The sequence below is a fragment of the Coloeus monedula genome (assembly GCF_965178545.1).
Source record: "Coloeus monedula genome assembly, chromosome: 9".
Classification (NCBI taxonomy): domain Eukaryota; kingdom Metazoa; phylum Chordata; class Aves; order Passeriformes; family Corvidae; genus Coloeus; species Coloeus monedula.
The window spans coordinates 30,642,065-30,665,685 of NC_138789.1; the positions used below are offsets into that span (position 1 = coordinate 30,642,065).

At 44.1% G+C, this 23,621-nt stretch overlaps 1 protein-coding gene across 1 annotated transcript; it reads left to right on the top strand.

Moving 5' to 3' along the window:
- Nucleotides 1–283: 283 nt before the first annotated feature.
- On the top strand, nt 284–23,314 carry LEPR (leptin receptor; the record flags this gene model as incomplete). The annotated part of the gene is made up of 18 exons (XM_082287584.1): nt 284–323; nt 2,483–2,776; nt 3,725–3,842; nt 8,213–8,418; nt 10,287–10,432; nt 11,140–11,284; nt 12,887–13,183; nt 13,339–13,453; nt 15,643–15,842; nt 17,329–17,480; nt 17,684–17,843; nt 17,926–18,008; nt 18,526–18,742; nt 19,483–19,665; nt 20,202–20,297; nt 20,673–20,775; nt 21,392–21,467; nt 22,532–23,314. The coding sequence occupies 18 exons, from the start codon at nt 284–286 to the stop codon at nt 23,312–23,314; spliced, it is 3,414 nt and encodes a 1,137-aa protein (XP_082143710.1).
- Nucleotides 23,315–23,621: the final 307 nt, after the last annotated feature.

Here is a 23,621-nt window from a genome sequence, read left to right on the forward strand (position 1 = left end):
TCTGAGTGTGTTGCACTTGGAAAATTCTGATTTTTTTCTTCCTTTCCGGCCTGTTCTTCCTTTCCTGCTCTAGAGAGAAGTGTCTCTCCCCGTCCCAGGGTGTTGGAATTAGATGATCTCTAAGTTCCCTTCCATCCCAAACCATTCTGGGATTCCATGATTCTGCTTACAAAGGTGTGAGCCTCAAATGAACTGAAGTGCACCGAAATGAAATAAGAGACTGATAATTACAAGCTTTCCATTAATTTTCTACTTGTTTTTCAGGTCAGATCTACAAAACAAGATGTGTGAGCAAATCATCCCAACCATGTTTGTGTTGATGGGTAAGTCACTAAAAAATATCCCAGAAACCAGTTTGGGATAATTTTTCAGATCAGGAAACATCAGTAAAAAGTATGTGGTGAGTCCAGGCACATCCAAACAAATGCCCTAGACAGAACTAGAAATTTGTGGGGAATTTGTTTTGTTGCCCTAAATTGTAAGGAAAAATGCTATTTCCACCAGAAGTGCAGTTTTTTAGCTCAGTGCAGCCAGGTTTGAGCTCTGCTCCTGGGGGGTACTGCCATTCCTGCCTCCATGGGCACAGGGCTGCCAAAGGGTGCTCAGCTCACTCCAAATGCTGGATTAATAAACTGCTTTCCTAATTGGGAAATGCCTCGGACAATATTGGCATCTGCTGTGCAGGGACAGCTGGTATTTGCCTTTCTTTTTTATTTTTTTTTTTATTCTAATAAGAACTATTTAAATACTTCTGATGATGATGCGTAGGGAGAAAGCAGACCCTGTAATCCAGTGAAGTTATTTTGAAAATTTGTGTCATCTTTACAAGATATAAACGAAAAAGATGAAGAAATCATTAGATTTAGGCACCTTTTTATATACATACACACCTTTTAATCTTGCTATCTGTACTCTTTTATCCACTCAGTATCAAATATTGCATTGTTGACATTCTTTTAAATACCCTTTGTGATCTAAACAGATTGAGTAGCTTTAATTGGAAAACTGGATGCTCCAGGGAGGTTTCCTGGGATTCAGAGCAGTTTGTCACCATCTGATGGCCCTGTTAGCCCAGCCACACTGCTGCTCTGGGGACAGAACTACAAGTCATGGCTTCCTCTGGATCATTTTAACTTTATTTTGTCCATTTCTGAAGAAGGGAGCTGAGCACATTTTTGACTTTATAAGATTTAATTAATCCCTGGAGATGATCTGTGATACATGAGGGGGAAGTTCCTGAGAAAAAGAGAGGAGCTGGGGACAGTGTTGCTTCTCTGTCCTGCTCCATGGCACTTGTTTGTCCCTTCTTTAATCGTGGATTATGGCCTGAGAGTCTGTTTGCTCCACTGCCTCCTGCAGGAGGCCTAATGAAGCCGGGATTCACAGAGGCACAAACTCTGTTCCGTGGGAGAGGAGGGAAGAGCAGAGCCCCGCAGGAGTCTGGCAGCACGAAATCCGTGTGGAGAGAGAGCAGAACGCTCTGCAGAATAACACACTGCATCTCCTGTTTTTAACAGCTTTTTAAAAGCTCTCCGTGCATATTTGGGTATTATTTAGCTCATGCTCTGTGCTATTAATCAAACAGTGCTAGAAATATTCTGCTGTATCTTATTTTGGCTATTGCAAGGCATAGAGCATCAGTTAATTTCTATTTAATGAACTGCTTAAAATTTCTGCCCTTCCTGAGCAAAGAGCTGAATGCAAAGTGCACAAATGGCCCCATGCCTTGCTGCAAGTAGAGCTTTAATCTTTGAATTCACAGAGTGTTTTACAGGAAGTTGTTTCCTGCTCATCCTTCTCTGAGCCATTGTGAGCACAGGTCAAGCTATGACTTATCAACAAATGTGCTCAGAGTGGTTTTATTTGGAAGGATTCAAGTCTGATGGGAAAAACGATCATTTTCCTGCCTCTCATTTCCCAGATAATGCCCTGGGGTTGTGCAGTTGCACCCACAGTGATATTGTCCTTTTTTATTTAAGAGTTACAGTGGGGACTGTGTTTTATATTTAAAACAGGATTATTTTTTTTATTGAAATGGAGATGTTTTAAAAGAGCTGGAGGGAATCTGATCCAGCACTGCATGGGAAGATGAGGCTCATACCCAGTTTAGGATTCACCTCAGTTCAGGATTTTTGGTTAATAAAAGGCAATTTATCCCAAAGAGATGCTTCACCTACAATCTTGGCCTTGACCTATTTCAAGAGATTGAGAAAACAAAAGTTTGGGTGCAGTGAGGTTGGGGTAAAAGGCTGGAATCTGTCACCCGTGCCACCAGTCAGAGGGGATGTTTTTAGTAATTTTGTCTTTACCTAGAGGGGATGTTTTTATTAATTTTGTCTTTACCTCAGGGAACAACCCATGGAAACCACCTGATTTTTACCTAATGAATGCATTTCTCTATGACATCAGCCACTCCCTTTGTACTGTTTAATAATATGAACTTTCTCTTTCATTTCCAATGCTTTTCCCTTTATGTTTGCAGACTTCCTTCAGCTGGCAGCTGCCCATTGCATGGTCCATCCAGTTCCTCCCAGGAACTTCACACTGCCCTGTGTGCTGCTCAATGAGACCTTTCTGAGCCCTTTCTCAGCTGGGAGCTGGTCTGGTCTGAGGAGAGAACTGGGAGCACCCAAAACCAAGCCTTCAATGAATGAAGAAAGTTTTCTGTGTTGCCTTTGGAGTGCCAGCAACATTGGCTGTTCTTTGTACAGAGCAAGCATGCAGGCAAGGAAGTTTATTCCTTCAGAAATAAATATCTCTGCTCCTCAGCAAATAGGTGGGTTTAGCACTGAAGGGCACAAGAAGTTAATTCTTAAAAAAAAATATTTAGGTTTTTTTGTTGTTTGGGAGGAGAGGGGTGGGTTGGATTAATGGGGATTCACTTCTATCTCGGGCAGGCAATGCAGTGTGGTAAAATCATTCCTCAGTGTGGTAAAATCCTTCCTCAGCGTGGTAAAATCCTTCCTCAGCGTGGTAAAATCCTTCCTCAGAATGTAGTGGAAGATGGAGGGAATTGTACGGCAGAGTTTCAAAAGGGGAAGAAAAAGTTGGCTGTCTTTCCAGGGGAATTGTAATTAAAATATAGAGCACTGCATAAGAGGACATAAACCCAGATCTTCAAAGGAGTTTAGACACTGTGAGGAATATTTTAAATATTTTTGGTGGATATGGGCTTTAAACTCCATCAGAAGGCAGGGGAGATGGAGAGCAAATGGCATCATTTCTACATGAATTATGGTGCTTTAAATAATAAATATGCAGTAAATATCTGTACATGGATTAGGATCTTTTTTCCCGAGGTTTTTTCCCTCCTCCTGTTTGAGGAACACGGAGCTGGCATCCTGCTGCCAGGAATCTCATTGACCTCAGTAGATAGAATTTCATTTCACACATCCCCAGTACAGCCACACTGAGGCTGTGCCACTTCCCAGGACACAACGACCACCATCAGCTTCATTTTTCTTCACCCTGCAGCCTTGTCCCTAAATCCAGGTTAAAAATATTCCTTCTTTAATCATGACAGTGCAGGACCACATGGATTGCGAGCCTTGGAAGTGTTTAAGGTGCCCAACTCGGATTATTCATAAATATTTTCCCATTTGTGCTGCAGCCTCACCTTCATCAATATCTGTTCCTTGTCCTCTCTTTGTGAGTGAGTTCTATCCTGTTGTTTTATTTTGTTTTAATACAGCTCAGAAATGTGTAATCCCTTTCTTTTGCCCAGATTGGAGCTGGAACGTGGAATGTAGGATTAGAGGCAAGCTGGACCTGTTGGTTTGTAACCTGCAGCTTTTGAAGCTGGACCTGAGAGATGACCTGAAGGTTAATCTTCTATACTCTGGGTAAGTACAGGCTCTGTTAAATTTGCCTGGAAATCTGAAAGCATTTTCTAAAGCAGCAGCATTTCAGCTTCCAGCACGATGGGAGCTTTAGCTTCGCAGATTTTACTTTGTCCTGTCTAAAAGTAATCCTGGACCATATGGAAAGTTTGTGTATCTTTGAATGAAAAAGGTTGGAATGGAGAGTCCCCCTTCTCTGCTTTTCCCATGTTTCTTGAAATGTTTTCATGAAATCAGCATTGGCTTCTTAAAATATCTTTGTTGTTAGAATTTCTTAATTTTAAAGTCTTGGGTCTGCTTTTTATTTGCTTTTGACCATAATATTGTCTCTCTTGAAGTAAGTGTGGTACTTCAGCGTAATCCAATGGCAAATGCTGCTCTCATCTCATTGTCACTGTGGTGAATATTCCCTGGAATGCTGAGAGATGGAATCATCCTGGCTGTGGGGTGGGCAGGTCTTGTGTACATTGCTTATCAAAAGATCTGTTTGATTGCATGAAGCCACTCTGTTTCTTTCTGAATTGATTTCTGATTTTTTGATAGATTTGAAGGGTTGGTCTAAACACCCAGACTTCATTTCCTTGGCAAACAGGAGAAGCTGATAGTTGAATTAGCTGAATTTATAGGGGAGGACTTCCTAACCAGCCAGATACCATTTGGCACAAATCATCCCTGTAGTCAGGGTAGAAACCAAGTGTATTATCCAGGAATAAATATGCTTGTTTAGCTGACATAATATTTTAATCCTATTTTGGTGAAGTGGGTTCCCATTTCCAGTGTTCCTCATGACTTTGATTCCCAAAATACCATTCCATGGGTGTTTGTGGGGGAAGCAGCTCTGGCTTTGCTCTGCTCCATCCAGGCTCAGCTGCAATAGGAAAAGCTTTGCCAGTGGTCCCAGTGCAGTAATCTCTATATTGAATTTTTTTGGAATGCCAACAGATTGGAGCCCCAGCTGGGATGAAGAGGTTCTTTGTGTTAGGAAGGGAATTCAGTAAGTGCCATGCAATTTAGGAGAGCAGGCCCTATGGACTCACCAGAGTCTCTGTTTGATTCCTCTTTGCTGCAAAAATGAGAAACAAAGCAAAACCTTGGAGCACTCATTTCCCTCCCCAGATCCCACATTGCTATTTTCCTTTTAGGGTCCCTGTGTTCTGAGGGAAGAGCAGGCACAAGCATTTCAGACTTTGGGAAGGTGACAGCTTTCCCTGTTGGCTCTCTGATACCTTAACATTTTATTCCCGAGCCAAAATACCTTGAAAACATTCCCAGTTTTAAAAATATGCATTCCTGGCATGTGTTTCTCCCTGGGAGTCTGGAGATCCAGCCAGGATTCTCACATACAGGGCAATGCACAAAAATAATGATCCAGAGGAACCTACAACACAAAACCTTGGTCTCTCACTGCTTTTGTTTTTTTCAGCATTAGAGAAGTAGCCTCTGATTTACCACATCCACAGTTTTCCTGCTTGGAAATGGTATCAGGGATGGGAATGTTTTGTTCTGCCCATGGCTGGGCTGTGTGAGAGCCTTAAGTAAGGGAGATGATGGGGCTTTGGGGGAGAAAAGGTTATTCCAAAGCTTCATTTGGCAAGTTGGGTTAATTGTCTACCAAACATCTTCCCAGCTGTGTGATTCCAGGAATGCTCTAAAGCCCACGGTTAATTCCAGGAGCTGGAACCTTGGGGAGTGCTCCCAGTTTAATTTTGAGCACTGGTTATCATTTGCCCTTTGAGCTCATAAGGCTGCACTCGTATTTTGACTTACTTGAAGTACCTGTGAGGCTCTCCTTCAGTTCTGGGACTAAATTTCCATGTTTTTTAAAGAAAAATCATGCAGTTTGCTTCAAGTGCATCAGTTGTACATTGAGCCTCTCCAGCCAGAGAAAATCAACCTTTCATTAGAGATTTATGAGCTCAGCAGCCCTCAGATCTGCTGCAGTTTAATGGGGCAGCTTCTTCAAATAAGTATTTTTCTGGAGCTACCATCTATCAAAAACACTGGAAAATGTTTATGGAAAGTCCTGGAACCCCCAGACAGCTTTGCTCCATCCATTCCTAATAAAGGCAGTGCTTGAAAAGGAATAATGACAGGAATAATGACAGCAGGGTTCCAATGGTGACCCTATTTCAGAACCACCTGCTTGGGATGGACCTTCCCTGAAATGAGAGCAAGCGTAGAAATTCATGTCATTCTTCCTAAAATAAGTTTTACTTTTTCTTTTCAATTGCAAGAACAGGATTGAAATCCAGTCAGGACATTTTGCAGCATCTAATTGAAAGTCTCCAAGTTCACCATGGGGCCACAGATGCAATTAGCAGGAGAAGCATCACCTTCTGAAGAGGGTTGAATATAAATATAAAACATTTAGGACTTCCTAAATGTTTTTTTCTCCGAGGTTTTCCAAGGTGTTGGCTAAAAGAACTCTCTGTGACAGGGTTTGGAGTGGAGGAGCCACTGACCTCCTCAGCTTGTGAGGGCTAATAAGTCAGAAGAGGAGCTCTTCAGCACTTTTCTCCCTTTACACTGTTTTTTTTTGGTGCAGACAATCTCATTTTGATGGTTAAAAATTGAAATATTAGGAATGATGAGGGGCTGGGGTGGTGGTAACCACTTTCCAGTTAGATCAGATCAAAGACATGGTTTGAAGAAAAAATACATGTTTTATGGACTGATTGTGGCTTTTGGAGACCAATAAAATCTTGTGAGCAACAGGAGAAGGCAGGGAAGCTTCAAAGAAAATTCTGCGAAGTCTTTGAAAGGAAATTCAGGAAAAACCAGTGGAGCCACATGTAGAAAAACAAAATGATTCCAAGTAACTGAAAAGCTCTGTGTCTGCCAGATACCATCAGCATAATTCCTGTGTCCCAAGGTCTGGGAGTCCTGGAGAGAATTATTTTAGGAATGTCAGGATTGACTGTCTGGAGCATTAATAAACGTAAACCATACCCCGAAACGGACCTGCTTGGGGTTGTTCCTGCAGAGCACAGGGCTGGGAGGGCAGTGCTGCTGAAATTCCATGATTTTCCAGCCTCAGGGTATCCCAACCCCAAGGTGGGTGCACAAAGCTCAGTGAGGGATGAGGGGAGTGGTGCTGGGATGATCCAGGAGTGGTTTCCCTGCAGTCCCAGCCTGTGCTTTGCATGAGCTCTTCCCATCCTCCATAAATCCTCAGTTTTAGACCTTTTCCTCTCTAAGTAGGGCAGGATATGGAAATGGGATTGGTGAATCATGCCCAGTTCCCTGTGCTCTGCACTCAGATAAATGGACCAGATAACAAATGGACTAAACCCAAAAAATAAAGCACCGAATCTTGTCCTTCCCTCTCCTCCAGTGCAGAGATCTCTGCCCTCCCTGAATCCGAGGGTTCCAGTAAGTCATGCCAGCTATAAAACCGTTTGAAAAATGAACCAGAAAAAGGCTCTGATTCTATGAATTTCCATTTCTTTCTCTGAATTAGTAAAACAAAACCCTTACTGGACAGAAATAACTCCAAAATCACTTCAGAACAATTCAAAACAGGAGCTTTTTTTTTTTGGGTGAGGATGAAAAAGTCAAAAGCAGGAAAGAATCCGAGGTGATTGAACTGTCAGGATTTGTCTTGGCTTTGCTGCTGTGAGAAATTTGGCCACAAATTATTTGCACTATTGAATTCCCAGCCTTAGGGAGGCCTTTGTCACTGGATACCTGCAGAACTCCATCAGTGTGGATCTCTGGAAGAGCCTGAAGAGTAGAGGTGGCAATGAAGAATCCTTTGGGAACTGCTGGATCCAAAGATTTAGATGGGAGATTGAGAAGGAATTGTTCCCTGTGAGAGGGGGGAGATCCTGGCACAGGGTGCCCAGAGAAGCTGTGGCTGCCCCTGGATCCCTGGCAGTGTCCAAGGATGGAGCTTGGAGCAGCCTGGGATAGTGGAAGGTGTCCCTCTCCCTGGCACAGGATTGGGATGGGATGAGATTTAAGGTCCCTCCCATCCCAACCCATTCCATGATTATAATATTCCCTGTAAAGATTAACTGTAGCAGGAGCTGGAAGGAACATTAAATTGTTTTGATATTATTTCAGTGCCTCAGGAATGGAAAGTAGAAATTCATCTCTTTTGGGATGGCAGGGAGCTGCCATGGGAAGGTAAAACAACATTGTGTGCCTAGAAAAGATCTGGGAATACTTTAAGGGAATTGTGTTCATTACTTAGAAACCATTTAAAAAGGGAGAAGCAGCAAAGTCAAAGCAATAGCTTACAATTACTACTTTTTAACCTTAATTGATTTTATTTTCTGACCAATAAACCATATCCAGATGGACAAGCCTATTGAGACAGAGAAGAAAAGATTTCATTGTTTTGTTCCCTGGTTTGCTTTGTCCCCCTGTAGATCAGAGCTGTCCCAGGGAGCTGCATCCACGAGCTCTCTGCAGGGGACAGTGAGGGTGGCTCGGTGTGACTGCAGGGAGCAGGACACCTGTGAGTGCCCGGTGGCCTCCCCGAGCCTCAACCACACCTACCTCCTGTGGCTGGAGATGGTGGCTGGTGGCACAGCCCTGGGGTCCCCTCCGATGTCACTGCAGCCCACGGACATAGGTAAGCAGCCTTTAACCCTGTGTCCATGGAAAACAGCAGCAGCACGGCTCTCCTGGGAAAGGGGGCACAGACAGGACAGGAAAAGCTCCCTAATCCCTGTCTGGGCTCCAGTGCAAACCACACCGAGCAGGGCCCGGGCAGGCAATAAATTGGTTACTTCTGGTTTTTTCCATTCTAATCAGGAGCTCTCTGTGCCCAGGACTGGGCCAGTGGTGGAGCTTTTCTGGCCATGTTGCTGAGGACTTAAATTTAAAAAGCTGTTCCAAAAGTTGCTTAGCAAATGCTCCCACCCATTTTCCCGAGCAGCTCTCTGATCCTGATGTTTTCTTCCTCACCCATGCAACCCCAGCGTTTTCCAAGATGGGAAACATTCCTCTGTGTTTGATCAAGCTCAAACTCTCCTGACATGATGAATTTGATATGTGTTGCTATCCAACATGCCCAGTTATTGCAGATTTGGGCAGATTTCATAAAGGTGGGAGCTGTCAGCTGCAGGCAAAAAACCCTAAAGTTTTATGAACATCTTATTAACTTAAAAACTTGGGAATTTTATGAACTTCCTCCTAACTGATGTGCTCTGCAGACAGAACCAGTTAAAAGTCTCTGGGTGGGCTTGTTTGGAAGATGAGAGGTGGCATTTTTCATCCTGTTGGTTTGAGATGATGCTACAGGAAGAAATTAAAAATTCAGGCTGGAGTCTGCCAGTATTTAAAAATGACATAATGAGTTTGCTCTGCTTAGGGAAGTATGTTTTAGAAATGCATAATATTCATATATGTTCTGCCAAGATTTAGCTCAATTAAAACTATTTTGAATGTAAAACTCTGAATGCTTGTGTCATGTGGATTTTATTTGCTTACAGTGGAGCAGGTGGCATCACAACCATCATTATCTGTGTTCAGGAAGTGGGATCTGAATCAGGGAATTGTGATGGAAAAGCCACTGACTTTGTTTGCCTCCTCCCCAATCACTCCCTGCTGGCTTTCATTAAGTTAATTGCTTTGAGATGGTCTAGAAGTAGAAATTAAATAAAATTTGACTTAGTGTGGTGGATTTACAGTGAAAATGATACGAGATTTTTGGTGTAACTGAGTGAGATTCCAGTAATACCACTTGGAGAGCTGGACACCAGTGCAGATGGAATTTGAAGGGAACATTTGCCCACTGCCCAAGATTTTTGGGGATGTTTTCCCTTCAGCTTTTGCACGTGGTATTCACCCTGCAGTGGTTTGGAGCGGGACTTTACTCTTCCATGGGAGAAACTTGGCTGTGAATGAGGACAAGGCCAGCCAAGGTCTCAGTAACAGGTAAAAGTAGGGCCTTGATTCCTTGTGATTGTCCCAGGAGTGTAATCCTAAGGATTGCCCATCCATTCCCCACTCCAGAGTTCCCTTCATCCTGATGGGACTATCCAAACTCCCCATTTTTACTTTGTCCTAATGCAGCTCTCCTGGAGACATCCTTTCAGAGCCATAATCCCTGTGGAAGGATGGGAATATTTAGAAAATCCTTGTGTGCAATCTGAGGCCATTTTAAGGAGCAAATTGATTTTCACAGCACTCCCATCCCTCCCTTCCCCAATTCCCTCTTTTCAGCAAGGCAGGTAAACCAGGGAAGAGTTGTGGCTTGAGGGAAGAAATTCCTGCAGATTTAAGGGAAGTGGGAGGTCAAGCAGCATTTCTTGGTAACTGCACCAGTGCCTGGGTGACTTTTGCAGGGGTATTACACATCACTGCCACGCAGCAGAGCAGCTCTTGAGAACGGAGGTCAAGAGAACTGAGTTCAGTTCTGAGGGAGAGTTGTGACTCAGTAAAACCCAGCAGTCCTGGGTGAAGCTGGGGCTAAATTGCCAATGAATTTGTGTGCAGTGAAGCCTGAGGCCCCTGTGAACCTGCAGCTGGAGCTGGCTGAGAGGGGCCAGGTGAAGCTCTGCTGGTCCAGCCCCGTGCTGCTGCCATTCCCTCTGCAGCACCAAGTGAGGATCTCTGCTCCCCCGGGACACGGGGAGTGCCAGGTGAGGCAGCGCCGGTGCTCGGCTTTCCAGGGTGGGAGGCTCTCCCAAATCCCGGGGTTCCCACCACCCTCCTTGGCCTTGGGTTGAGAGTATGGCTGCTCTGGTGGAGCTGGGCTTAGCACGCTGCTTTCTCCTGAGCTGGAAAAGCTGGGAAGCTGGACTGGACATCTGTAAACACTAAGAGAAGCCCCATCTCCTGCTGGGTCTTATAAACAAACTCCCATTTTTCTCTTTGGATGAAATCCTGGATTCTGTGAAGTCTAAACCCATTTTCTTTCAGCATTCTGTATGTTCTGTAACACATCTATGTTTAATATTTATAAGTTTTGTATAAATAGGGTTCTTTTCTGTTCTACCACGCAAGTGGCTCTGGAATAACAAGCAGCTGTTAATTAGTAATCCATAATGATACAACTTGTTTTCCACAGTTATGCAACTTCTACCACTCTCAGATTGACAGTAGATTTAAAGGAGAAAGCTTTTTAATCCAACTTGCTACCTAAAAACCTAGAAAATCCTTGTGTAGAATATGAGGACATTATCTCCTGTCTCTTAAGGAGTAAATCGATTTACTCAGCACTCCCAAAAACTGAGTTTAAAGAGAAGGCATGAGGAGAATTCTGACTTTATAGATTATTTGTTTTGCTTCCCTCTGTCTCTTTTCCTGTTTCATTTTACAACAATAATGGATTTTGATAATCCAACAGATGCTTCAGGTTGCTCTGGAAACCTCAGTGGCCATAGACAGTGCCCTACTTGACTCTCCATCCTCAGTGCAAGTGAGGAGCAGGAATCTCCGTGGTCCAGGGTTCTGGAGTGACTGGAGCACACCCTACAATCCCACTTTGGGAGGTAGGACACCTGCAGGTTTTTGGAATAAAACTGATTTCCCAGTTTGTTTAGTGGATTTGGTATTGGAGAACATGAGTTGGGATGAAAAATCCTGTGGGAGCTTTTCCCCTTCTGCCCTCCCTGGCTGGCTTTGCCTGAGGCTCAGCTCCTCCCCTGTGCCAGGCTGGCGTTAGGGGTTCTGGAGAACACACCTCCGTGGCTGTCACTCCCTCACCAGCCCCTGTTCAGACCCAGAAACAGCTCTTTGCCTCAGAGCTTTTCCAGTTCCAATTTCAGTTGGCAGCACTGAACCTCTCCTCAATTCAAGATTTTTCTCCTAATGCTTTCTCTCACCTCTGGTTTTGGTTTTGTAGCTGAACTAAAGGCCCAGAGCAAAATGAAATGTACTTTTTATATAGTCCAGCTTGGTTTGTAATGCTGAGCCCTGTGCAAAACTGACTTTCTGATTATTTTGTATTTTTCCACACTCTGCTTAAATATTCCCCACCTGGGAATATTTTGGTCTGTGCTGTCACAGGAGTTCTCTGAACTCTGTGCTTTTCCTGGGCCTTTACATGGGCACCTGTGCTCTGTGTTAAACTTCTGTGTTGTGGGCTTAAACCAAGTTCCAAGGAAAGAACTAAACCTTGGAAAAAGAGCTTTTTTTCTAATAAAACCTTCAACAACAGATCCTAAATCTGTTTTGCTGCCTGATAAAGGGAAATTTGGGGGAAATCCTAAAAATCTCTGCCTAGTTCCTCAGTATGGGAAGCAAACCTCACCTTTAAAGGATTTTCAGGCTGGCTTTGGGAGATCTTTGCAAACAGCTCCGTTCCAGCTCCACCTGTAGCTTCCCTGAATCCCTGAGTGATGGGGACTGAGCTCACACATCTTTAAATCCTTGGAAAATTCAGTGTCTTTAAGCCTGGATTGTACTACTGCTACAATTTGGTGTTAATTGCAGTGTAAAACCAGGTTTTGAGACTTTAATCTCCTGCTGACTTCAGGAGGAGGAGGAGGAACAGCAACTCCTGAAAAGATTGATTAATTTTATTATGTTCCCCTTGTGCTGCTGTGTGTTGCTTGCACTGCACCCTCCAGTGATTTTCTGCTCATTTAATTCAGATTTGCCTGGGGATATTAAAGATTATTTGAATCAGAGTTTAGAAACTTCAGGTGTGCAGGGAGACAGTACAAGGCTCATTTCTGCTCTTGTTCATAGTGATTAAGAAGTAGGAGAGTTAGAAATAAAACTGGATGATGATAATAATAATAATGATATTTTTCTATTGACAAATATGTTTATGGTTTTTTGGTTCAATTTTGAGTCTCAATGGATCTTTTTCACCTTTTTTTCCTTTTGTGTAGCCTGGGGATATTGAAGATTATTTTAATCAGAGTTTAGAAACTTCAGTTGTGGAGGGAGACAGTCCAAGGCTCATTTCTGCACCTGTAGTTGTTCACAGGGATTAAGAAGTAGGAAAGCTAGAAATACAACTAGACTAATAATAATTAATAATTAATAATAATAATAATAATAATTTATTGACAAATGCTCTATGTTTTTTGCTTCAGTTTCAAATCTCAATGGATTCCTTCCCCTTTTTCCCCCTTTTTGTGCAGCTCAAGTCCTGTACTTCCCTCCCAAGACCCTGACCAGTGCTGGCTCCAACATTTCATTTCTGTGCATCTATAAAAACAAAAGCAAGCCTGTAGAGGCCCAGGAGGTGGTTTGGTGGCTGAATTTAGCAGAAGAAATCCCAGCCAGCCAATATTCTCTTGTGAACAATCGTGTAAGCAAAGTTACTCTTTTCAACTTGAAAGCAACCAAACCTAGAGGAAGTTTCTTCTATAACGCTTTGTACTGTTGTCACCAAAGTAGGGAATGTCACCATAGATACGCTGAATTATATGTAGTAGGTAAGATTCCAGAGGATTTTCCATTCTCCTTTTGGGGCATTTTCCTAGTGAGGATGGAATATTTCCATTGAAACTCCATTTATTATTGCCTTTGGGGTTTTTTTTGTAGCAACCATTGTGTCTCATTAATTAAGCTTTTAATGTCTTTTAATTAGACATGGATTTTAATATCTCCTGTGAGACGGATGGATACTTAACTAAAATGACTTGCAGATGGTCTGCAAACCCAACCACCTTGCTCCTGGGGAGTTTGCAGTTAAGATATTACAGGTATGGATGGATTTAAATTCTCTTTTTATGCTTGGAAAGCATTCCTCAAAATATTACTGCATCAAAGAATTCTGGATAAATGTACTTATAAAATGAACAGATTCTTTAAGGAGGATTTATTCTGTGTGCAGGAAGGGAACCAGAGATACCTGAGTATGTAACAGATCATATTTATAAGGATTTTCAGCATTTTGCAAACAGTTTGGGAGGCAGTTCTCTTCAAGCAGTTTGCTTGCAGCAGTTACAAAAATTATTCCAGTTGCTCTTATCTCCAAGTTGTAAGGAAATAAGGGAAAAGCCCATTCCCAGTGGGAATGTCTGGCCTGGGGGAGCTGTAGAATCCCTGTTCTTGGAGACTCTCAGATCCCAGCTGGATGGGACCCTGGGCAGCTCCATGTGATTTGAATTTAACCCTGCTCTGAGTCTGAGATAGGGCTTGAGACCTCCTGAGGTCTCCACTCAGTCTTTGATTTTTCTGTAATTCTGTACTTTTTTTCCTACGTACAGACAGGTAAAAATAGAGGATGAAATAAATTCATTACAAGATGGAAAAAAATCTTGCTTAGAGAATCAAACCTTAGCTCACAAAGGGAATATTGCTTTGTGAGGCAGCAGCTTTGACTGCAGCAATTCCCAGAATCCCAGACTGGTTTGGGTTGGGAGGGACCTCAAAGCTCATCCCATTCCACCCCTGATATATTGAGCTTGAGAGCTTCCTAGAACCACTCAGACAGACAGACAGACAACCCTTCCTGAGACAGAAATCCATAATTTTACTGCTCTGCTGGGCTGGGGATGCAGAAATTTTGGCAAACAGCTTCCATCAGCTCTGAGGGCCTAATCCTTTGGGAAGCCAGCCTGTCTTCTCTGGTGGAGGTGGACTGGAGTTTTGAATTATGCTGGTGCCCAGGTGAATATTTCTCAGGGTTTTGTGGACTAAAGGAATAACTGGAATGCTGGAAAGTTCAAGTGGAGGCTTTTGGGGCAGGATTAATGCCTGGCCGAGTGCTGAGGTAGCTTTTGCTTGAACTGCCTTCACAAATATGGATATAATGAGTGCACTGCTGGGCAGGGAGCTGGGAATAAACCCCATGCTGCTCATCATGGCTTGTATTTCCACTTCTTTACTGTTCAGGTCTAGCTAAAAATGTAATTTTCTAGTAGGAGGTGATAATGTGTAGATTTGTTAGTGTTCCTGCTCGATCAAACAGTGACATTCACACTGCCTGCAAATCCTTCCCAGATGCTGCCAATCCTTCTTTTTGTTCTTATTTCTGTGGTTATTTGTTCAGAGTAAGACCTGAAAGACGAAAATGCAATCAAATTCCTGCTGCTGTTCCATTTTGGAGCTGGAGTGCAGCGCTGCTGTGCTGTGTGTGATGCTTTGGCTGCTGGGGTTTTGTTTTGCTTGGGTTGTTACTACGTCTTCCTCTGCAGTCGGTGCTGCCAAGAGAAACAGCTCCTGTGGGATCATCCTGAGGGAGCAGGGAATGCCAATCCCAACCTCCAAAGCACCAGGCACTGCTTTAATCCTGGGGACAGGAAGAGGAGACTTCAACCAAGAGTAACTCTGGTGGTTCAGCTGAGTAACGCACGCCCTCTCTGGCCCTCTCCTCACAAGTCTGAGGAGAAATCTGAAACCTTCCCACTCCAAGAACATATCCATTTCCATTTCATCCAGAATCCAGGGCTCCTCTCTTTTGTTTCCAGCTGTGATAACTGGACATGGGATTTTTAATCCAGAGTTGATGTTTTTATGGGATTTCCATCTCCTGGAGACCTCTCTGGGTCTGACTGGTCTGCGTGGCAGCTTCCCTCTGGTTGCCAGTTGGGATTTTGGAAGTCATTCCTGACTGGAGTCAATTCTTGACAGATTTGCCTTGCTGTGTTTATTGCCAATACCTAAAATGCCACAATTGATGAGGATTTGGAGCTGTTGTACGTGTTGCTTTTTGTCAAACCAAAACTTTTCGCAGTGGGAAGAGCCTTCATGTCCTGCTTTTTCCAGAGCCAAAGCTTTGAGCAGTGACACTGGAGTGTTAATTATCCATTCCGTGCAGATTCAGCTTCAAGATCCAAATAATCCTCAAAATCCCGGGCTGCTTCCAGTGCCACCAGTTCTTTTAGTTCCCTCCAGACTTAACACTTGCAATGTAGCAACTGAATGTGGTTTTTTCCCCTCTTTTAAGGAGCCAAATTTATTGCTCTGACTTTCCAAGCTCATCTCCAAACTCAGAGGTGAAGGAATGCCATTTGCAGAGGAATCATTCCTACGAGTGCACATTCCAGCCTATTTTCCTTTTATCTGGATATACCATGTGGATAGAGTTTGAGCACTTCCTGGGAACACTGGAATCCTCCCCAACTTGTGTCATTCCAGCAGATGTGGGTAGGTCGAGATCCATGAATCTCTCTTCCCTTGTGCCCCTGGATTTTCCATGGTGTAGGGAGAGTACTTTTCCACAGGCTTTAAATAAAAATATGAGAGTTTTGATATTACCTTAAAAACCAAATTGGATTAAATGTTATTTCCATACATTTAGCTTGGCACAGGAGCAGATTGTAAATGAAACATCCACTCTTGCCTGTTATTCCCTCTACAGAAAATGCAAGTGTTATATTGAAAAATGGAGCTTATTTTTAAGGGTTTGGTTATTTAATTTTCCAGACTAATTTGTCTTCAATTAATTAAGTTTCTATTCCAGTACAGTGTATTGTTTACGCTGTTATATATCCATTTAAAATCGTGGGCACTGCCCATGCTCTTTGCTGCTGCTGCAAAGTTTTGTGACACACAGAGCACTTAAATTTGGATGAAAACAAGAGGCAGGAGCACTGTTTGGGTGCACCAAAATGTGCAAATCACCTCTTCTCATCTGCTCTGTGACAGAGTATTCACTGGGTATCTTTTGGGCACAAATGTGAACATAGGTGAGAGCAAACAAGGCAGCTGGACCCTAGAGGTGCTACGTTAAATAAGTTAGAGTCATATAATTATGAAATAAATTAGTTATTTAATTATAAAATGCATTTATTATGTGGTGACAACGAATAGAATGATTTATCCTGAATGCAGTGTGCTCTGTTTTGTAGTAAACCAAAACAAACCCGTTCTAGCACCATCCAAAATGAATTTTTTTTTTATTGTTTTTTTTCTCCTCTTTCACATCTGATTATCCAAAATAAGTTATTCCAACTTGGCTTGCTTAACAGTCACAGGCTTTGGGAGATTCCTGTTGTACACCTGTTCTGGAGGAGCTGGATTTGGGGGGAATTTCCAATTAATAAAATAAAACCATTTCCATTAATCACTGCACAGTGTCTGTCACCAGCTTTACAGGAGCTGCTGCTTTCTGCAGGGCTGACCCCATTAGAATAATGGAATTGTGGAATTGCTAAGGTTGGAAAAGCCCCTGGAGACCATGGAGTTCAACCATGCCCAGGTGCCAAGGCCACACTGACCCCTGTCCCCAAGTGCCACATCCATATGGATTTTAAATCCCTCCTGGAATGGGGACTCAGCACTGCCCTGGGCAGCTGTTCCAATGCCTGACCACCCTTTCCATGGAGAAATTTTCCCAAATATCCAACCTAAACCTCTAAATTTATTGCAAGGCTCTGTCTTTTGCTCTTTATCCCAGGGCAGGCACCAGGTGCCAGCACCAAAACAATCTGTTTTGCTTTAAATGAAAGTGAAATCCGTGGAAACATTCCCATGGATTCTGTGTTTCCAGCACAGTCCTGCTTTCCTTGGAATAGCAGAGGCCGTGTGTTACCTGCCACTCTTGGGACAAGGAAAAGTAATCCATGCTTTGATTTAATGGGAATTGTCAGTGCAGACACTGCAGTCATTTCTCAATCTTTCCATTTTCCAGTAAAGCCTCTCCCCCCTTCCAACGTGGGAGCAGAACTCACCAGGAATGTGGGGCTGCTGAACGTGAGCTGGACCAAGCCTGTGTTTGCCAACAGGGATCTGACCTTCCAGATCCGCTGGAATGCAGGGAACAGGGAAGGGATTCCATGGCAGGTAGTGTCTGTTTCATTTGGATGGGAGCAGGGATCATTGCATTGCTGGCCTGTACTGTGGAGCTGCTTTCTATGGAATTTATCCATGGAGGAAATCACAGTGTCTAGCAAAGGAATATTCCTCATAACCCCACTTCCTCACTGGATTCCTCACCGAACATCCTCCTGTTCTCACTCTTGACTTTTTTTTGCCTTCTCTCCCAGCTTTATGAAGTCCCAAACTCCACAGGCAGCTCAGCTGTGATAAAAGTTGAGCAGCTTTGTGTGGAATACGTGGTGCAGGTGCGGTGCAGGGAATTGGATGGATCTGGATTCTGGAGCGACTGGAGCAGAGCAGCCCAAACCCTCGTGCAGGACATCAGAGGTCTGTGCTTCCAGGGACATCCTGAGGGCTGGGATTTTCCAGACTCAGGTGTGACTGTCCTTCCCAATTTGTCGTTTTGCAGCTCCTTTGCACGGCCCTGAATTTTGGAGAATCATTTCTGAGGATCCAGCAAGGAAGCAGAGGAATGTTACACTTGTGTGGAAGGTGGGAGCAGCTGCATTTGGAGCTTTCCCTTTGATCCTAAATCCAGGTGGAATTGCCAGAAAGGGAGTCTTAACACGCACATGAGGCAAAATCAGGCCGTCAGTGCTTGTGGGAATTTGGGATTTGCCTTTTTCTGTGTTCCTGACAATTGCTTGGCTCATCCTAGAGGCAAGAGGTGAATCCTGGTGGTAATTCTGGGATTCCTGTTTGCTCATGTGCTGCTCTGGGGTTTGAACTCTGAAAAATGTGTAAAACAGGGAATTCCTGTGGGAATCCTAAAGTTTGGCTTTCCTTGTCCTTCACTTCCCTTTGCTGGGAAAAGAGGGAATAAGGGTCAGCTCTGAGAGTGGGACACAGGAAATGAAGTCTTTCAAAGGACTCCAGTCCTTGGCTAAAAGTCCAGGAGTCAGAATATCTTCACTGAGTCCTGTTTCCTTAAAATTGGAGCTTCCCACTCAGGGAATCAGGGAGTGGGGAAGGAATTCAGGAATTAATGCCCATTTATTAATTGCTGCAGCCCCTGATGGAGAATCACTCATTGTGCAGCGTGAGCAGATACATCATAAAGCACCAGATCCCAGGAAACCCCTCCTGGGAGGAATATGTGGATCATGGCACCACCTGCTCCTTTCCATGGATTGAGCCAACACACACCATCACCATTTTAGCCATGAATTCTGTTGGAATTTCTGCAGTTAATTCTAATTTAACTCTATCCCAGCAAATGAGCACAGGTAAGAGCAGCAACAAGTGGGATGTGGAAAATGCTGGGAATCCTTGTGATGTTCATGGGGAAAGCTTGCTTTGGGATAAAATTCCCTCTGGTAGGAGAAAGAATATTTTATGGGGATACATTCAGCACCAACAGAGCTGTTGGAAAACTGAAATTTCCATCATGAAAATCGTGATGATTTTTGGGCTGGGAAATGAGTTGTCTGCCTCTGGGCTGTCTTCCCTTTTCTAATAAAATATAAAGCACTTAATCAAAGAACAATTAAATCCTGCTGGAGAACTGATCTTCCATCTCCTTTGATTTGGGAACACCCAACATTCCTGCTGGGGAATATTTTGTTGTTTCCAGAATGAAATGTGGTCTTGTTTTGGGCTGCCAGGGTACAGAGTCCTCAGACTTCCTGAGCAGCAATTCCTGCTCAACTTCCTAAGCAGCAGTTCCTGGATTTGGCTGCACTCTGCTGAATTTATTCTTGAGAATTCAGGAGTTGTTAATTTTTTGGTTAAGGGCAGTTAAGGAACTGCAGGTGAGAATTGGGATATTTCATGTCTGTAAGAAACTTGATCTGTTTAGTGCTTGGGACTGGTTTAGTGTAACCCAAATTTTGGTGACTTAAAGAAAAATCTCTCTGCTGCTGTGGCTTTATCATAGAGAAGATCATGAGAGTGATAAAGTGGTGAAGCTTTAGCAGTGGTGCAGTTTATAGGATGTGGATCCCAGGTGTTTTTCCTGTTTTCCCAGTGGATGCTGTGCAATCCCTGAGTGCTTACCTGGTGAACAGCACCTGTGTGGTTGTGGTTTGGACTCTGTCCCCCCACATCCCTGAGGTAACATCCTTTGTGATTGAGTGGAAGAACCTCAACAAAGAGGAGGAGATGAAATGGCTGCGAGTTCCTCCAAATCTCAGGAAATATTTTATTTATGGTGAGCATGTGCTTGGAAATAGAATTTATTATGTTAATTGGTGTGGAACAGAAAAAATGTAGAATTTCTGAGCTCTGAGCCCTTGTTCCCCCTTCCTGTTTCTAATAACTTTCATTGTAAGGACCAATAAACCAAATTTTGATGCTCATTAGAGGATTGACTGTTGCATTAATAATCAGTTTAACAGAGAGTGAAGCTCTGGAGCGAGTTCATTTTGTGGCAATACAATAAAATTAGCTCTGGAATATTGAACACACCAGCTAATTATTCAAATCAATGTGTGCATTTCCTTTGCATTTTGACTTTATCCTTAGACATTATCGCAGTAGCTCCATAAGGTGTTCATTCCATGACAGAATAATGCTGGATTAATAGTTTTAATCTTGGGATACTGAGGTAGGCATCTATAAAAGATGGATGCATTATTGCCCTCTCTGGGCTGATCTGAACTCGGGTGTGTGACCAGAGCCTCTGTGGAGGGAATTGTTTAAAAGTTGGGTGCCAGTGGATTCCAAAGGCTGATTTCCCCTTTCCAGATCACTTTATCCTGATTGAGAAGTACCAGTTCAGCCTGTACCCTGTGTTTGCTGGAGGAGTTGGCAAAGCCAGAGCCACGGATCAGTTTGCCAAAGGTGACTGACAGGATCTTTTTCCATGTCTTTTATGAAGTCGAAGTGACCTTTAAATGCAAAAGTCTCTGTCTCACCAGAAAAAAAATGTACTAAAGTCATTGTAGTGTACCTACAAACAGTGAACAGGCTTCAGCTTTAATTTGAAAACTCTCTGTGGGCTGAGCTGAGTGAGGGATTAAATTCCTGTTTAAAATAATTCCTTTTTGTCTATTTATTCCCAAGGGAAAGGTTTGTCCATGTGCAATAAAACTGTTGCTCAAGGTTGTTTCCCCATCTAAGCTGTTGTTTCTACTGTTTGTTATTTCCCTGTTGCAAACTATTTGCTCACAGAAAAATTATTTTGCTGCATTAATAGCTGAACTCCTTTATTTCCAGGTGGATTTGAAACTGGGAATAATGGCAGCCTCCACGTGGTTCTGCCAATTGTTTTTTCCACCTCAGTGTTGCTGCTGGGAGTGCTGCTGGTTTCACATCCAAGGTACCTTGTTCCTTGTTATCCAAAGGTCCAGGTGGTGCGGCTGCACTGGTGCCACTCTGCTGAACTGGTGTCACAGAGTTCCAGACTGGTTTGGGTGGGAAGGGACCTTAAATCCCATCCAGTGCCACCCCAGGGACACCTCCCACTGTGCCAGGCTGCTCCCAGCCCCAATGTCCAGCCTGGCCTTGGCCACTGCCAGGGATCCAGGGGCAGCCACAGCTGCTCTGGGCACCCTGTGCCAGGGCCTGCCCACCCTCCCAGGGAACAATTCCTTCCCAATCTCCCATCCAGCCCTGCCCTCTGGCACTGGGAAGCCATTCCCTGGGTCCTGTCCCTCCAGGCCTTGTCCCCAGTCCCTCTGCAGCTCTCCTGGAGCCCCTTCAGGCCCTGTGGGTTGGGCTCATTCAGCACAGACCATACCCTTTGTATTTTCCCAAACTGCCACCTGGAATGTCCCTTCTTTATGGTTTGGATTAAATTGGGGCCATTTATAATCTCTCAATGATTATTTCATTGCCATAGTGCTGTGGATAAATAAAATTGCAGAGATGCCTTCCCTGCACAGTGCAGCCCCTATGGGAACAGTGCCAACTCCAGCATTTCCCTGACATTTCAGGATGAAGAAGCTGTTCTGGGAGGATGTTCCCAACCCCAAGAACTGCTCGTGGGCACAAGGAGTTAATTTCCAGCAGGTTTGTGTTTCCCTGGGGCCGCTGCTTTCCCCACCCAGCTCTTGTTCCAGCTCTGTCCATGTGTCTCCAATGGAAATCCAGCCCTGTTCACTCCATCCAGAGGTTCCCATTTCCCAGGCCTCTGGATTATGCATTGGATGTGATAAATATCTGCCAGCTCTTCATGAGTGATGTGGCAGAGGTGACAGATGGTGGCCTTTGCCAGAACACCCCTGGCCTTGGCTGTGAGGGGTTTCATCTGTGTTTGCTGTGGTGCCCATGGAGCAGGGGCTGCGCTGAGGAAAGGGATACAAACCCCTCCATTAGGGATAAACCAGGGGCAGCAGGAGAAAAAATGTTATTCTCATTGTTCAAAAGCTCCCTGTTCATTTTGGTGTGGGATTTGATGGATTTGATGGATTTGTGTGGGACCAACCCCAAATTCAGGGCCCACATGTCACCAACAGCGAGTCTGGGCTGAGTAGAGCCCAAGAGTTTTACTCTTTAATTTCCCACTACTTCAGGTATTTTGACATTTTCCTCATTATTTTGGCAGCTTCCCTGCTGTAAAACATAGTTTGTTAATGCACAAAAAACCTGGGTTTCTTCTGTTTTGTCTGGAATCCATTAGGAAATACAAGGGAATTTTCCTTGGAGCTCTCATGCTGCTGTCAGTTCATCCTGGTGGATAATTTATACGTGCAGGTATTAGGGAGCAGTAAATCCTGCATTTCTCCCAAATAAAGGTGTTTCTCTCACTCAGTTCAAACAAGCAGCTGCTACTCAGGTGGGAATGCTCCAAAAATCCTATGGAAAGGCTGGATTTGACCTGGATAATCCAATCCTAGCAGGGAAAGCTACTTCAGCTGATGTATCAATGATTAAATGTGTCAAGGAAATTTTGTTGTAGAGGATTTTCAACTATAAATTCTTTAAAAACGCTGTGTGAACTTGATGTGGCAAAATTCCAGGGTCCTGGGAATGACCTTTGGTGTTGGGTTCTGTGATCCATAAAACCAGAGGCTGGGTAGGGAAATAAAGCTGTTCCATAATAAATGAGCTTTAAAATCTCTCTTTTCTTCCAGCCTGAAGCTCTGGAGCATCTCTTTGCCAAGCATCCCGAGCCAATGTCATTTCAGCCTCTTCTCCTGGAGGCAGAGATCGTGCTGGAAGACATCAGTGTCACCAAAGCTTTGGAAAAAGAAGAGCCACAGGATTTTTTAGGAATTGATTCCATGTTTCCAGCCCCCCAGGAGTCGGAATGTGACTCCGCGTGCTCCAGCAGCCACTTCCAGGGCAGCAGCTTCTCCAGGAGCTCCCAGGACGGAGAAACCACGGCTCAGTGTGACCTCAAATATGCCACTGTCATCAGTAATTCCCAATCCAGTGGGCTTTGCCGACAGAAAACGAACCCAAGGAGTTGTTTTGATGAGTGTTTCCTAGCAGAAGGTTCCGTAGTTTTAGGGGCCTTCTCCAGTGGTGCTTGGGAGGTGGGCAGTGGGGCACTGGTGGCATTCCCTGGCTCCCCTGGCTGGCAGCCCAGCAGGGCTCTCTCCCTGACTTCCTCAGAGGGATTCTCGGAGCCTTTGGATGACGCTTTCCCAGGCAGCGCTGAGCGGAGCCTCTATTACCTTGGGATAACATCCCTGCAAAAGGGAGAAAGGGACATTTTCCTGACAGAAAGTTCCAGGGGAATGTGTCAGCTCCAAAGCACGGATCTGCTCACGGAGGGGGCGGTTCTCCAGCACATCCCAGCAAATGGCAAGGAGTTTATCCACAGCAGCCTCAAGCCTAAAGCCACTGTTCCCTATGTTCCACAGTTCCGGATGGCTACATCCAAAGGGCAGGAGGCCACGGAGAAAAAGTGACATAATCATCCCCAAATTCAGTATTCCTGAAGTGTTTCCAGGTGTTGATGCATTCCCCATTTTTCCTCTCCTGATTTCTCCAGCTTGTTCTGTTTCAGGCTTCGCCAGGAGCCCCCAAGGGTGAGAGAGCAGGGAGTGAGCTGATCTGGGGCCTGAAATATTTATGTGGGGGAAAAGCTGGAATGTGCCATTTCCCTGGGAATGATCTGTGTCGCTGAGTCAGCCTGGATGTGGTTGGAAGGAATGGATCAAGAAGTGAAAGGCTCAGCACTGCAGGAAGAGAATCTGAATTCCTGTGTCTCTGTTA